Here is a 14,736-nt window from a genome sequence, read left to right on the forward strand (position 1 = left end):
CTGACATGTGCCAAAGCCTGCAGCCACAGTGATGGCACTTTGCAACATGAGCTTGCTGAAAGTTGGTTTTGTTGAGCGTTTCAGGTAAAAATATATACTGACAAGAGTTCAAGTTCACGGCAGCAGCTGCAAGAATGAAAACAGGGCTTGAACAGTGCCATACATCTATCTACCTCTGACTTTTGTTTTGTTAACTCCTCTAACCTTACACTACCTTCAGCTGGAGGATCCTGAACTTTGAAAAGTTCTATCTTTCAAAAGGCTTTCTCAGTGCTGGTCAAGCCTCATCTCGTCCCAGGAAGTAATGCTGAATAGGGAACTACAGAAACTGGTGTAGAGGAGATAATTGATTCTGCTGCATCACAGTCCACTTAATGTTTCTGTGAAAGGAAGCCAAGTCCTGAAAGACCCTTAAATAGTCTAGAAGGTAACCAGCTGTTTACAACAGAACAACACATGCTTTTACTAAAAAAAAATTTTAATCATTTAAAAACATTTCCAACCTCGAGGGAAAAGCCTAAAACATTAGCCACCTGCAAAAAAAAAAAAAGGGGTTAACAGTAAGTTTTTAATAGTTGTGATCACGTAACCACTAAAGCATGCCCCAGCCAGGGACTTTACAGTATGGGAAATCTACTTTTATTTCTGCTCTAAGAAACCCCCTTATTTTCCTTACTTCCCTGTGACCTGGCAAATAAGTCTCCTTTGCTGGAGAGTTGAGAAAGGAGCCCCTTAGAAGTAGCACTCATGGTGTTCTAGCCCAGTGTGGGCAGCAGCACGTGGGCTGAATGCTTCCGTTTTCTTAAACTTCCTCCACTTCTTTTAGAGTGTGCTCCAGGATAGTGTCTTGACCCTGGAACTTAAAATAGCCACGAAACAGCTTCTTCTGAAGCAGCAGGGGAAACCAATAGATATCATCTGCCCACATGTGATTGAATGGCACCTCATCCAGCTGAAACCACTGTGGACGCATTTCTGGTGGGAGAAAACAAAAGAACTTTGCATGAGACTTTCTCTTGGCTTTTTGCTGCTTAGGCTTTGATTATCTGTCAATAAGCAGCTTCCCTCTACAGCCCAGCTGCCTCCCTTCTCAAAGGGATTTGGGCACAAGTAGTTCTGCATTTCTTAAGAGCAATACTGTCTCAGAAAAGAATGCATATCCTTCCTTCTCCTCCACCAGCTACCTACCATCACTTTCTGTTGGCTCTCCATGAAAATGATCTGCCCGGAAAATGTGAACTTCCATCAGTTCAGAGTTGCCTACAAATTCAAATGTGATCTGACCCATCTTCTGCAAGGTGTCCACAGTCAGTCCACTCTCCTCCAGGAGCTCCCTGCACAAGAAATAAGACTTCTTTACATGAAATCAAGCAGTGGGAGGGAAAAAAAAAAAAGCAGTCATTAGATTATTCAAACATTCAAAACGCTTCCAGTGAACCAAAGGTGAAAGCTGCACCTGTAGCCCAGAGCAGGCCCAGCAGCATTCTGGCAGGAAAATAGTCTATGTTGGAAGGAGAAATTACAGGAAAATTGATTGTTTATTATCACTTACACTCCTTGCAACACAATGATCTTTTCTGAGATTGGTTAAAAGTGGGCTAACACTCATATGTATTAGGACTGTAGCTGGATGTAGCCTAAGAACTCCAAGATGCACTTTATTTAGACAGGCAAAAGGCTTTGTCAACTTCAGGCTAAAGCTCTGAGAACTGCAGAGAAGCAGGTAGGAAATACGAAAACATCTGTACTTGCTACACTATCAGCTCCTGGGGTTAACTGAAGCTTATTTAAGTGATGCCACACGCTATGTAACACGATTTGCACCCAGAATGTTAGGAATACGGTTTCCCATTCAAATACCATATAAAAAACACAAAGCAATTGTGTAAACTTTAAATTTCTGCTCCTTGGAATTACATTTAGCATAACGTGAGGCTAGAAGGCAAGACTTTTAAGAGCACTTTGAGGGACGTGCCAAGCAGCTCTTTTCAATCCATCACCATGCACGGCTACTCGAAGCACAATTACTGGCTCTGTTTATGCTACAGCTAGGGCTTTTTTTATTTTTACCTGCCTCTAGCAGAATCAGCATAGCTTGAAGTTAGTCATGGTTTTTCTAATGTACAAAAATAAGGAATACTTTGAAACAGTGTATCCTCAGTTACAGTTAATAATTAATGTAGTTGTGTATTTGGCAGTAACTTCACAATTTTAAAATGTAATGGAAATGATCTTGAAGGCTCCAGCTTTCTTTGGCATTGGTTTTGTGGATCCCGTCCTTCAAAACTGTATTCTAACTTAATGTCTTAGCTAATTTCAGTTTATCTTCCTGGCAAACTATTTGTGTCTAAAATAGAGACAGTTTTCCAGCAACGAAGCTAAAAGCCTCATTTTGCAGGCTGTGATAATTGAACAGCAAAGCACAACACTGCTATGGTTCTCCAAGCAATTTATCTGTCAGCTGTTTGGCTCTGTATATAGCAAGTAGAAACATTACAGGTAGCAAATGAGAAATAATGAACTAGCTAAATGCTCCCCTTACAAGACATGCCACTGAGGAGCCGTGGGTGCCCAGGTGCTCACGGAAATGTGGTGTACCCAGTGGAGGATAGAAATCTTACAGGAAACTTTTGTTCATGTTTCAGCTTAATATTTAACTGTGCTGTGAGGACACTTCCCACTTTATGCCACTGCAAACCCAGCGCAACACGGCACCACAGCGCGATACCTCCCCTCCGAGTGCAGAGCAGAGGTGGTGCAAGTTAAGGTTGTTTTGGACTGTGTGGCACTTTCTGGAGAAGAGCTGCACCCTGAGGCAGCACCGCAACGGCGCCTGTGCTATTCCTGCCAGGAAGGTGGGCTGGTGCCTAGCTGGCCCTGGCTCTGGGGGCTGCCTCCTGCTCCGCTGACATCGGTTGTGTCACTGCAGTAAACTCCTACAAGACGTTGGAAGGAATGAGGATCGGACTGTTGCACAGGCCGCAGCAGCAGGTGCTGGCTGTGCTGTGGCACGTTGCACTGAGGTCGCTGAAACATCTATCACTTGACATCTTGTATGGACTAAAGCTCCGGTTTCTAACTCGGGGCTAGCACAGATAAACGTGCACCTAGGAAATCAAATGCTACGTTAAATCATTAGATTTACACCCCAGTCAGTGGCAATGTAAGCCTAGCAAATGAATGTCTGATTTAAGTAACAAAACTTATCTCCTTCCCTCCAGTCAGAGATGATAAATAACAGGAAAAGCCATGACGTAAGCGTCAGGTACGTTAACGTGTGCACTGCTGGGCGCACATCTGCACGGAGGACTTGTCTGTCCCCTGGAGCAGCTCACCACAGAACCCAGGCAGTTGCACGGGCACAGCTGAGGAGAGGGTTCAGGGCAAAAGCTGTTAGGTAGCTGTTTGAGCACACCAACACTGATCTTCCTGCAGGTGCAAGGGCACTTTTGGGCATGTATCGGAAAGTGAGGAGGTGGCAAAGTGTGGCTTTGTATCAGCATGTAAAGAACAAGGTACCTCATTTTTAGAGGAGTTTAGCAATTCAGCTGTGATCTATTTCATTTTAATGACTAGACAGAAGAAAGAACTTCAAGAAATCCATACTAAAAGCTTCAAAAATGGTACTGTACCTCTATACTGGTGGAATTCAATTCCCTAACTCAGCATTAGCGCTTTGAAATGCAGCCACGAAGCCAAATAATGAATTTCTACACTGTATGTTCCTTTCATAAGGAACCCCTAAGAATTTCTACTATTTTGTCACTACGTTTTCAGGCAGTACTAAAAATGCTACTGGAAGGTAGCATCTGTTCAACAGCTTCAACCTTTAAACAATAAGCAGTACACTGGCATAAGCTCTAATTCTGCTATATAGCCAAAATTAAACCTGCACCTTTGTGAACAGTGCAGGAACCTCTGTCCACCGCTAGCAGACTTAAACCTCAGTTTAGATCAGAGTCTGCGAGATGGGAGGGAGGACACTCGGTAACTTCCAGTTACTCACAGACTGGAGGACAGTTAAAGATCTGCAGGTGACAGGCAGCGGGGCGCAATCCCATCTCTACATGCGGGCGGTCCCCCAGCTCCCGTGGCGCGGGCGATTCTCTCGGTTTGGAGATGGTTTATGAGTGCTCCGGTGGGTAACACGCTGGGCGCGAGGGCGTTCTTGATCAGCCGAGCCACGGTAACTCCACCGCCGACCATCTCCCACCCCCGCTGCCCGACCCGAGCCCGGCCTCACCTGCGCGCTGCCTCCTCGATGCTCTCTCCCGGCTGCACCTTCCCCCCGAAGCCGTTCCACAGCCCGGCTCCGAACCCGCGTTTCTTCATACCCAGGAGGACGCGGGGCGGCTGCACCACCAGGACGAGGGTGAAGAGCCTGGACGTGCACATGGCTGCTGGGCGAGAGACGAGGCGGGCTCGCTCGCCAAGGGCTCCCGGCACCCCTCCGCGGCCCGACAGCCCCTCACCGCCCCCAGCACCCCCCTCCCCAGTGCCGGCCCCCCGCCCCTGTCCCCCAGCACCTCTGTCCCAAACGCCCGACTTTCCCGCCCACCGCTGCGCCGCCCCCTCAGCAGCGGCCCGGCCCGGCCCGGCTCTTCCCGCGCCGCCGCCGCTCCCGTCCCGCCCCGCGGCCGCTGCGGGGGGAGGCGGGGCGGGCTGAGGCGGCCGCCATGGTGTGGCGGGGGGGCGCCGCCGCCGGGGGCAGGTGCGTGGAGGGGCGGCTGAGGAGAGCTCGGTACCGGGCTGGGGGTCCCGCCGTGCTCCGGCGGGTGGGAGGGTGTCCCCGGCCAGCTGTTAGTCCCGGCACCTTAAGTTTTCGTCAGGAGCGGGGAACGGGCGGTTGGGGTTTGTCGTTGCCGGAAATGCCGGGGCGGGGGTTGGTTGCCTGGAGAGCGGCCGTGACTGCCGGTGTGCTCCGCCCGGGGACCTGAGGGAGCCGCCGGGAGTTGGGGCGTCCCTCCTTGGAGGGCCTGGTGCACCCACCCCCCCCACCCCCCGCCCTCGGAGGCTGCTGGCCCCTCTGAGCCACCCAGGTGCTCGCTGGGGTCAATCTGCCATGTCGGGCCCCGCGGGCCTTAAACGCAAGTGCCAGAGCAGAAGTGAAGAGGTGTGGAGGCGTGGGGCCCGTTCCTGCCTTTGCTCAGGGGAACCTGAGGCCGCCATCCACAATACGGCCCTTTCGTTGAGATTCAACTAGATAACTGCAAGAATCTCAGCTTTGGAGACTTTTTTGTGAAGCTGGTGATACATGGGCAGAGCTGTAGTTGAGATGAGAATTCATTACTATAGAGACTTGAAACACGTGGTGATTACGCACTAACTCACCTGTCTTCCCGGGCAGCTGTCAGCGTTTGGTGAGCAAATGTCTCCACACCACGGTGAGCTTTCTGAAGAAAACTGGAACTGAGCACCGGTGGTTGGAGCGGCATTTGAAGGATCCCTTTGTCAAGGCAACGAAGCAGCAGCATTACCGTTGCCGAAGTGCCTTCAAATTACTGGAAATTGATGACAAGCTTCATATTCTTCGTCCAGGGCTTTCTGTTCTTGACTGTGGAGCGGCACCTGGTGCTTGGAGCCAGGTTGCTGTAGAGAGGGTCAACGCCTTAGGTACCGGTAAGTGCATGTTTTTGACAGGCAAGATGGGGATAATACTCATCTTGAAGTGTGTGAGAAAACTCAGCTGTGATGGTGGTGGTGTGGGGAAGGGACATGAGTACTGGCAAATGCCAGAGTCACTGAGAGAAGCATGAAGGTGTGTCCCTGTGTGACAGTGAAAATCTTCATATGGTTCAGAGCAATCATATTTGTGAAATATAAGCTTACCTTGAGGTGCTGCTGTAGATGTAACGAAGTGTTCTGATTAGCCGTATTGTGGGGAGGCTCCCTTCATCCAGTTCTGAAATTTGTGTAGCCTCCAGCAGGTGACTTGGCTTTTCTGTATTTTTATTTCCCATCTTGAAAAATGGTAGTAACCACTACATATGGTTTATGTGTTTTAAGCCATTAATGTTTACAAGCTAAGGTGTTACCATTTTTACTGTTGCCCAGGATTTCTGGACTGTCAGCTTTGAAAGAACAGGGAAAGAAACCAAGAAAAATAGCCCTTGCTTATCCAAAGTAACAGAGTTTTCATGTCTTGAATGGATTAGCTTATAGCAAACCATCCATCCAGATGCACACAGCAAACTAGAGGACAAGAAGACCAGATGTGGTGGGTGATATATTTTTGTTTATTGACTAGTATGGAGCTCATGTATATGCAAGTTGTTTGCAACCATTATGAGTGTTCGGTGTGTCATTCATTCTTATAATCTAGATCCTGCTGTCCCCACTGGCTTCGTCCTTGGCGTTGACCTCCTGTGGATTTCTCCTCTGGAAGGAGCCGTCTTCCTGCCCAAGGCTGACATTGCAGACCCAGGCACGCAGAGGACAATTCAGAATCTGCTTCCTGCAGGGAAGGTGGATGTTATCTTGAGCGATATGGCACCTAATGCAACAGGCATCAAAGAACTGGATCATCAGAAGCTGATCAATCTATGTTTAGGCCTCCTGAATCTGTCCCAAAGTATTTTAAAGCCAAAAGGAACGATGCTCTGTAAATTCTGGGATGGACGTGAGTCCCATCTTCTGCAAAGCAGACTGAAGGAGCAGTTCCAAGACGTGAGAACTATAAAGCCTCAGGCCAGCCGGAAGGACTCTGCTGAATCTTATTATTTGGCAAGACTGTACAAAGGGAAATGAAAGCTGAGAGCCGATTATCAAACAGGTGATCAGGCACTGGTTGGAAATCTGAATTTGGCATGTGTTTAAAGAAAAATCCCACCATTAAGACCCTGGGAAAATCTGTCACAACTCTTACGAAGTACATCGTGCTTTTCAAATACAAAAATAAACCAGGGTGGTGTCCTACTGAGTTTATCCACTAATTATACAGAGACATCCAATCTAGCTTTTCACCTGTGGAGAAAACGGTTGGGAATGGAGAGGAATAATCTGAAAGGCCACCTCTGGGGCTGGGCTGATGGAAATGAAAATAAAACATGATTATATGAGTTTTTAATGTGTGCTTGAAAATCATTGCCCTATTAATGTTGACATATATGAGACTAACCATAAAGGCAGTTGTCAGAGTGAGAGGGAACAGCAAGGGGAGTTTGAGCCAATTTAGTGCCTCTTCATCTTTCTTAAAAGCTGGTGCAATTTATTAGCACGTGTAAAAATAGATAACATTTCCCTGCATGTCAGCATCCGCATCGTCACGTATGATCTGTAACGCAGCCGCTCAGGATACACGACTGACTCTGGAACACTTCTGATGGCTCTGCTGCATTTTCTGAAGACAGGGTATATTTAGAAATTGCTACTTCATGGTGCTCATAAATCCCGTAAGTGACAGTAGGGCAGGGTCATCGCTACTTAGGAGATAATTTCCCCTGTGTTTTCAGTAATGTTTTATATTTGACCAATGATGTTTCTTAGGTGAAATGACAAGATGTTCCTTGGATCCCAGACAGGGAGAATTACTGATTGAATTGCTAGAATTCTGTTTGCAAAAATAAATTTAGCCACTGCCTTATCTAGAAGTGACAACTGGTGCATTAAGTAGCGCTTTTATCAGGCCGACGGTGGCATGAGTTATAAGAGGGGCTGGTAGCACTGTCTGTTTTTAAGGCTTCCAGGTCTTTCTCATTATAAACATCTCATTTGGGATTGCTCACAGATTTGTCAAATTTTAGCTGCTTTGAAACCTGATCTGGATCTCCATACTGAGGGGTGGGCATCAAAGCGTCAGCCCAACAGCCTAAACTGGGGAGCTGGATGTTACTTTATGTGTGTTTGGGAAGGAAAAAAACCGATGCCAGACCACGCTTTGAAAAACATTTATTTATTTATTTGTTATAACTTTATTTCCTGCGGTTCGCAAGAGGAACTGGAGCTAAGCCTGTGCTCTCCCGGCTGCTCCTCCAGCTGCAGTCGCGGTGGGGCAGGAGGCTCTGCCCGAGCTCACTCCCTGGGATGAGGCGGGGGCCAGGGCGGTTTTGGGGGGGTGGGTTGCGAAGGGGCAGCGTTGGGGGGGGGGGGGGTGTGAGAGGGGCTGAGCTCGAAGTCTTTCGCACCGAGGCGGGTCATTACGGTACGGTGCGGCGGGAGTGCGCGCCTAGTCCCGTCGTTACGGCGGTGCGGGCCGCTGTTCTCGCGAGAGCTGGGCGCCAGTTCCCGTGAGATCTCGGCGCCGGGGCGAGGAGGGAGATCCAAGCGAGGGCGCGCGCCGCTGCCCGCCCCTGGTGAGTGAGTGAGTGAGGGAGGGAAGGAGGGAAGGGAAGGGAAGGGAGGCTGCCGGCCCCCCTCGGCTCAGCCCGGCCTGGCCCGGCCCGGCGCTGCCGCCCCGCTCCCGGCCGAGCCGCTGTCCCCGTTCCTCCCACTCCCGGGCGGCCGCTCGCCGCCCCCGAGGCGGGGCAGGGCTGTGGGCGCTGCCGGGGCCCCGCTTCCCGCCCTGCGCCCTCACAGCGGGTGTTCGTCAGGGCGAACCCCCTGCGCGGCCCCGCACCCCCCGCGGCCGCTCTCGGGGGTTTGAGGGCCGGGGGTGCTTCGTTCCCTCCCAGGGAGCCGTTGCCGAAGGGTTTCTGCACCGGGGGGGCGGCGTGTGCGGGTCTTCTTAATTTTTAGCGCTGTTTTTAATTTCAGAACAGGTTTGCTGGAGCACAGTTACCTGTTGGCAGTGGGCTTGCATGAATTTATTCGCATGTAGTACTGAAGTACTCATTTCGAATACATGTTTTCATTTGGGTTTTGGCTCGTCTGTTGCCTCTGCTTCTATTGCATCTCCTCTTCGTGATGATACAAATCCAAACAATAACTGCTGTGTTACAGGACAGCGTGTGCTCCTGAAAGTTCGGCTCAAATCTATGTGTCTGGTACAAGCCTGTGTGAGTGTTGCGGGTTACCTTTCCTGGTTCTGAACCTTCTTCTGTGCTTCAGGGGCTTTGTGGGGCATGCAGTCACTACAGGGACTCACCTGAGGCTTCCTGAAGTCTCCTGGGAAACCTTGCAGGCTTTTCTGAGCTCCAGGCTTGGTTTGTCTTTGGCCTTTTAGTTAGTGCCCTTCCAAATTTGAAGGAAGAATTGCAAAAGCTTTTATGTGAATAAGGCGACACAGTTTTACTCATAGAAGCGATCTCTGACCTTGGGAAGTCTTGTTGCTGGAAGTTAGGTTCCAAGGTGCTTTTTGGAAACCGGAATCAAGCTGTGTCAAAGGTAGGGTTTGCTGCTAATATGGCATTAGTTCCCCCCCATCAGCCTCAAATGTTTGGAGTTCTGTTTGTTAGTGTTATGTGCTGTAGATCTTCATGTCCTACAATGTTAACTTGATTATATAGAAAAGAAGGATTCAATTTTGTGTAATTTACGAGAGCTCTTATTTGTATGTTTATGGGCTGAGATTCAGGGGAGAATAAATAAAAGCAAGCCACTCAGGGAAGCACAGGCTCTCTTGCGTCAGTTTCTCACTTCAGAGGCCTGCAGCTTCAGCTGTGGTTGGGTGGTGGTTTCTGGTTCAAGTTGATGCCAGCAGTAATCTGTGGGTCCCAGCAGTGACTGGCAGGGTTTTATACCCTGTAAACTGGAAGACCTTACATTTAGTGTTTTCTCAGGGCAGTGGTGTATCTCTTTTACCAGAGCAGCCAGTATACTGTAGGTTGCTCTGAATGTTTTGCTGACGACTTTTTGTGTATTTCCAGAGCCATGGAGGACTTGGAAGATAATACCACTGTCTTCTCTACTCTGAGATCCCTCAACAACTTTATTTCACGGCGTATGGAGGGGGTGTCTGGGCTGGCTACGCCAGGATCATCTCAGAGCTCCATACAGATTCAGTACCAGCAGAGGATGCAGGTGAGGCGTCCTCAGCTTGGTGATACTTGCAGTGTGGCTGTATGCTCCTTGTGATTCCAGGAATCAGGATTGATTTCATTAAGATATGACCATGCTTTCTAAAATTGATATTCATGGAAACTTTCTTTTCGTCAACATTGTAGAATCTTTAAATTTTTTTAAAAGTGTCAGATGTATTTATTTCTGTTTTGTAAAAATTTAAGAAAGGTCCTTTGATTTTCTTCTCTGCTAGTTATATCCAGCTCAGGAAATGAAAATGTAAATTGTTTTCATATTGCTGAACAAAGGAGCTTTATATCTGTTAATATTTTTCTAGTAAGTCACTTTGTTATTTTTTTTTACAATCTTCCTTAAAGTTTCTTTGCCTGGACACATACCAGTTACACTTTCTTGTTCACTTCTGTTTGTATCTACATGGGTTTTTTTGCCTTTTTCCTGTAAGCTGCCTCATGCTCGTAAAGCATGAAGTAAGTTGACATCTTGGACCATAAGGGCTGTTGATTAGGCTGTCATGAAGTTTTTTTATTCTGTATCTTAATGTAATTTCTATTTCAGTCTCTAAGTATAAAATTTAATGTAAACTTGTTTTGCATTTGGAATGTTGACAAAAATGTTTGCATTTTCTGTCTGTGGTACATCTCTGCTTACAGAGATGGTTAGAGGAGGCTCTCTGGTTAGAGAGTGTTCATTAGCTGTGTGTTGAATGTACACTGCTTAGATGAGAGGTATTCTATCAATGTTGTCTGTGCTGTAAGGTCATTTGAATGAAAAAATGAAGTGTAATGTTGTAGCAGGTAGTAGAAAAGCATCTTATTTTGCTCAGCAGTTAAATTTCATGGGGAGCATGCTCTCTGCTGCTTTGTTAGCTGCTGTTACTTTTATGATGCTTGGGGAGTTCATAATTAACCTTTTTTTAGAAAAGTGTGTTTTGTCAGAGTACCTCTAGAGATTGGGTGAGAAATTCTGAATGAAGAACTTGAAATTCACTTCTTTCCAACTAACATTGATTTGATGTGGGTTTCTGTGGTGTTAAGCTCTTGGTTTCCCCATCTGCAGCTGGTGGTAGAAGTACCGTGAATACTGTGATAGTTTCCTTGTAATTCGTAAAATGACATGTGAGTGGCAGCTGAATAGTGCTGGGTGGGAGGTAGCGATGTCACTGCAGTGCTGTTAATGGTGTGTAATGTCCCTTTTCACACATGAACTGGCCAGTTGGAAGAACAAGCTGGGCAGATCCACTCCAAATCCCAGCTCCTGCAGGTGGAACGAGAGAAGATGCAGATGGAGCTTAGCCACAAACGAGCTCGCATTGAGCTAGAGAAGGCAGCTAATACCAATGCCAGAAACTATGAGGTAAGTATGACAGTTGCAGATGGCTTGATACCACAGACCCGAGTCAGAACATATGTAGTGCATCTGTGTTGGTGTTTTAGTTTGGATCAGGGATATGCTCTTGACTTCTCACGTGCTGTGCTTTGATTTGCAGTGGTGTGTCTCAGAATGTGTATAGTCAACTTTGTTTGGATGAAACTAAACTGAAAGATGCAGTCCGGGAGCAAGCCTCCTGTTCTCCAACTGCTGACATGGTCTTCAGAGCAAGACTTCAGCAAATCTGTAGTAAATGCTCCTGGAATGCATTTACTGCAAGTGTGGTGGCAGTGTGGGTGTCAAGTTCCCAGCACCAACTGTTTTGCTCTACAGATCCCCTCACAGTGCACTGCACTAACTTGCTAATGTACGCAAGAGTCTGAACGCCAAAGCCTTGTTTGGTTGACAAGCTGATGATCCGATCACTAAATTCTGTTAGTTTCACTGAAGTTGTCATGGGTAGCAATAACAAAAGGGATTTGTTATTTGTTTCTCCCAGAGGTATTTAAGCGTTTTTCTCCCAGATGAATTTAAACTTCTGCTGGCACAATTGCAAGCGTTTAGTTTGTGTGACTGTAATTAATTGGAATGGCAGCAGTGCCAACCATGCACTGTCACACAAGAGAGCCTGTGCTGATAAAAGTGAGCCTCACTCAGGGACTAATAGCTTCGCTTGGTTTCTGGTTTTATGCCCACATATGTTTGCTTAACTACGTTGCTGAAATAAGTAGTAGATCTGTGGGTTTTGTAGCATAATAAAGGTCTTATATGCGGCTGATCATTTAAAAATCTTCAGAAAATAATCATGTTTTATTGTATTTTACAAGGGTGCTAGGTGACAGATTTAGTGTGTAGTTGTGAAATAGCAAGTCAGTGACTAAATTCCTTGTTCCTCTGAAGTCAGGTGATGTGGGATTAGGCCACGGAGAGTTCAAACTGGAATGTAGCTGAGTCAGTCACAGAAACCCTTGAAATACTGGTACAAAAAAAGGGAGCAGCACTAATCCAACACTGTGGTAATTACCCTGCTCAAATTCTGTGGTTTTTTGAGTCATGTGGATAAAGGTTTTAGGAACCTCACATTGCTTTGCATAATCCTTGCTTAGTATGTAAATCCGTGTCTCGATTTGCTTTGATTAGCAAAGCAATTTACTGCACGTTTTTTCAATAAGTGTTAATCAATTTGTGGTAGGAATAAACTGAAATGGTGTATGAAAGGCTGTCAGTGCAAAAATATTTATTGTCATTGATAATACTGTGCATTTAAACCCTGTTTCTTTGCTGTTAAATAGCCTCATACAATTTACAGAAGTTGCAGAGGGAAGTTTGTCTTATTAACCCAGCTGTTGAGATCTGAGTAGTCTGAAAGTCAATTTGCTATGCATGGGTCAGCTTTAAATTGGTGCATCAAATGTTTTCATCTTTGATCTGCTGGAGAGTGTGCGGGGGTTCTGTGAAGCCATCTCTGTAGTCTCATATTCTTCTCTCAGTCTAAGAGATTTGGAAGGCTCTGTCTCTTAATTTTCTAGCTCCATTGCCCTGGGTAGTTCCTTGACATCAAGTTGCTGCTGGTAAGATTCTTGCCCTTGCTAGTGCAAAGGTTAAAGCTATGGTCTGAGTAACGCTGCTTCATGATGATGCCTCGGTGATCACAGTAATGAGGAATGGAGACAGGAGAAACAAAAATGGCTTCACCTTTTTGCTACTTTCATCTTTGCATTTTTTCTTTCTTTGCAAGCGAGAGGCTGACCGTAACCAGGAGCTGCTCACACGCATAAAGCAATATCAGGAAAGGGAAACAGAAGCTGAAAATAAACTGAAAGAACAAATGGAGATGAACAAATCCTATAAGAAGAGCATGGAGACAATGAGTAAGAAGCTGCAAGAGAAGGAGAGCAAATTAACTGAAGCTAATGAAGTAAGAACAGAGCAATTATTTTAATTTGTCAATAGTTTCAGGTGACCTTGTAGTTCTTGTGAATTGAAAATGCCCTTTCTAATTAAAAAAAAATTAGAAAATTGGAATCACTATGTTCATCATCTGGAAATGAATAAATGCTGGTGGTGTGTGTCTTTGCTGTGGAAGTTTAGAACCTAACCAAGTCCAGACACAGGTGAGCAGGTCAGAAGATGTTGCTGTGTTAATTAACAACGAGAAGAGATATATTAGGTTGATATGGAGAAGGAGGAAAAAAAAGTGCAAGGCAACATACAGCATCTAGGTGTAGAAGTCAGGTTACATGACACTTAGTAAAGAAAGGGGAAACGATGGAGGAGATGATGGGAAGGTGTTCAGGGCAGTAGGGAGAACTGTAGAGTGGATGAGACCAAAATTATGTACAAAGGATGTCTTCCCAAAGTGTATTAAATGCCCCTATGTTCCACTGTAGAATGAATGCTTGGATAATAATTTCAGTTCTTTTGGATGAACAGACCATCTTCTCAACCCTCAACCTTTTCAGATACCATTATAGTTAAGTTTAATTAGTTAATTTGTAACTTTTCTGTTTAATTTGGTTTCCTGCACCAGTCCTTAAACCTTCCTCCTGCCTAGGTGTCACTGGAAATGTACTTGTGTGATAAGGCAGGTAAACAGATTCAGTGTGCCAGTTATCAGTGATTAAAAACAGGGAGACAGTGATAGTGTGTGAGAGAAACTAAACCCACATACGAAATGCGTACAGCAGTTCTGTGTCCTTTTATCTCCATATTCAGACACATATCCATCAGTATCAAGATGAGAACCCTACCTGTCTCTGTCTAGAAAACACTACATATGTAATATTTTTAGATTTTTCTCTTTTTCTCTGTTAAAGGGAGCTGAGTAATGGCTATTTGAAACAAACTTGTGAGTTTTTCTTTAGAGTTAAGATATTTAGAACAAAATTTAAAAAACCACTGGCTTCTACTTTTAAGGAAAGCATAATACTTCTGGTATTTTGTTGAGGCAAACCCAGACATTTTCAATTTTGAAACCCAGACAAAATATATTTGGAATGGTTGTGGGATTTTTTTTTTTTTACTTTAATATATATACTTGTGTTTTATCATCATCTAGCTTTGAAGCTTGATATTTTTCCTGCCAGTTTGAGGTCACCCACTTAATAGGTAATGGAAGTGACAATTTGGGTGACAGATGAAAGCGACTAAATGATTTTCTCTTGCCTTTGTTTTTGAGGTGAGTTTGCAGGTCTGAAGGTTTGCAAGAGCGTGGGATTGTTTCTAAATTCTGTGTTTGTACTTTTTAGTTGGTTATGATTTCTGTCTTATCACCATATATAATGTCCAGCTTGGAGAGTCATAGCCTTGTGTGTTTGTTCTTTCTTTCTATTAATTCAGACAATCACTATATTAAAAGGGAAAATATCAGAGCTGCAGTGGAATATAATGAATCAAGAGATGCAGATGACAAGCCAAGACTCTCAGAAGCAGGAACTGATGGAACAGCTGGATGTTCAACATAAGTAAGCA

At 45.7% G+C, this 14,736-nt stretch overlaps 3 protein-coding genes across 8 annotated transcripts in view; 2 read left to right on the forward strand and 1 right to left on the reverse strand.

Moving 5' to 3' along the window:
- Positions 1-289: 289 nt before the first annotated feature.
- On the reverse strand, positions 290-4,878 carry NUDT1 (nudix hydrolase 1). 4 transcript variants are annotated; one of them, XM_074841153.1, is made up of 4 exons: positions 4,527-4,591; positions 4,244-4,400; positions 1,189-1,334; positions 290-975 (listed from the first exon to the last, which is right to left on the reverse strand). In XM_074841153.1, exons 2-4 carry the CDS (start codon positions 4,393-4,395, stop codon positions 803-805), a joined length of 471 nt encoding a protein of 156 aa, XP_074697254.1. In that variant the 5' UTR covers positions 4,396-4,400; positions 4,527-4,591; the 3' UTR covers positions 290-802. The 4 variants fall into 4 exon arrangements, with proteins under 4 accessions (XP_074697254.1, XP_074697251.1, XP_074697252.1 ...); XM_074841150.1 differs by lacking the exon at positions 4,527-4,591 and adding an exon at positions 4,746-4,878 and having other exon boundaries at positions 291-975; positions 4,244-4,397; XM_074841151.1 differs by lacking the exon at positions 4,527-4,591 and adding an exon at positions 4,746-4,875 and having other exon boundaries at positions 291-975.
- MRM2 (mitochondrial rRNA methyltransferase 2) lies at positions 4,601-7,058 on the forward strand. The gene is made up of 3 exons (XM_074841149.1): positions 4,601-4,711; positions 5,348-5,619; positions 6,323-7,058. The coding sequence occupies exons 1-3, from the start codon at positions 4,677-4,679 to the stop codon at positions 6,745-6,747; spliced, it is 732 nt and encodes a 243-aa protein (XP_074697250.1). The 5' UTR covers positions 4,601-4,676; the 3' UTR covers positions 6,748-7,058.
- A 1,174-nt stretch (positions 7,059-8,232) lies between these two features.
- Positions 8,233-14,736, forward strand: part of MAD1L1 (mitotic arrest deficient 1 like 1) — a 379,581-nt gene continuing 373,077 nt past the window's right edge. For 2 of the 3 annotated variants that reach the window (XM_074841020.1, XM_074841022.1), the window contains exons 1-5: positions 8,233-8,291; positions 9,744-9,897; positions 11,110-11,250; positions 13,004-13,183; positions 14,605-14,729. In XM_074841020.1, the coding sequence (XP_074697121.1) occupies positions 9,748-9,897; positions 11,110-11,250; positions 13,004-13,183; positions 14,605-14,729 (596 nt within the window). In that variant the 5' untranslated portion in view covers positions 8,233-8,291; positions 9,744-9,747. Of the gene's footprint in view, positions 8,292-8,701; positions 8,934-9,743; positions 9,898-11,109; positions 11,251-13,003; positions 13,184-14,604; positions 14,730-14,736 lie in introns of those variants that run through there. The other variant, XM_074841021.1, reaches the window with a different exon arrangement.

Source organism: Strix aluco, chromosome 15 (assembly GCF_031877795.1).
Source record: "Strix aluco isolate bStrAlu1 chromosome 15, bStrAlu1.hap1, whole genome shotgun sequence".
NCBI classification, from domain to species: domain Eukaryota; kingdom Metazoa; phylum Chordata; class Aves; order Strigiformes; family Strigidae; genus Strix; species Strix aluco.

Coding starts and splice junctions, on each gene's coding strand:
- NUDT1 (XM_074841153.1), bottom strand. CDS start 4,395: ATGTGCACGTCCAGGCTCTTCACCCTCGTCCTGGTGGTGCAGCCGCCC. Junction 1,335..4,243: donor ATCGAGGAGGCAGCGCGCAG/GTGAGGCCGGGC, acceptor TTTCTTGTGCAG/GGAGCTCCTGGAGGAGAGTG. Junction 976..1,188: donor AGAGCCAACAGAAAGTGATG/GTAGGTAGCTGG, acceptor TTCTCCCACCAG/AAATGCGTCCACAGTGGTTT.
- MRM2 (XM_074841149.1), top strand. CDS start 4,677: ATGGTGTGGCGGGGGGGCGCCGCCGCCGGGGGCAG. Junction 4,712..5,347: donor GGCGCCGCCGCCGGGGGCAG/GTGCGTGGAGGG, acceptor CTTCCCGGGCAG/CTGTCAGCGTTTGGTGAGCA. Junction 5,620..6,322: donor GGTCAACGCCTTAGGTACCG/GTAAGTGCATGT, acceptor CTTATAATCTAG/ATCCTGCTGTCCCCACTGGC.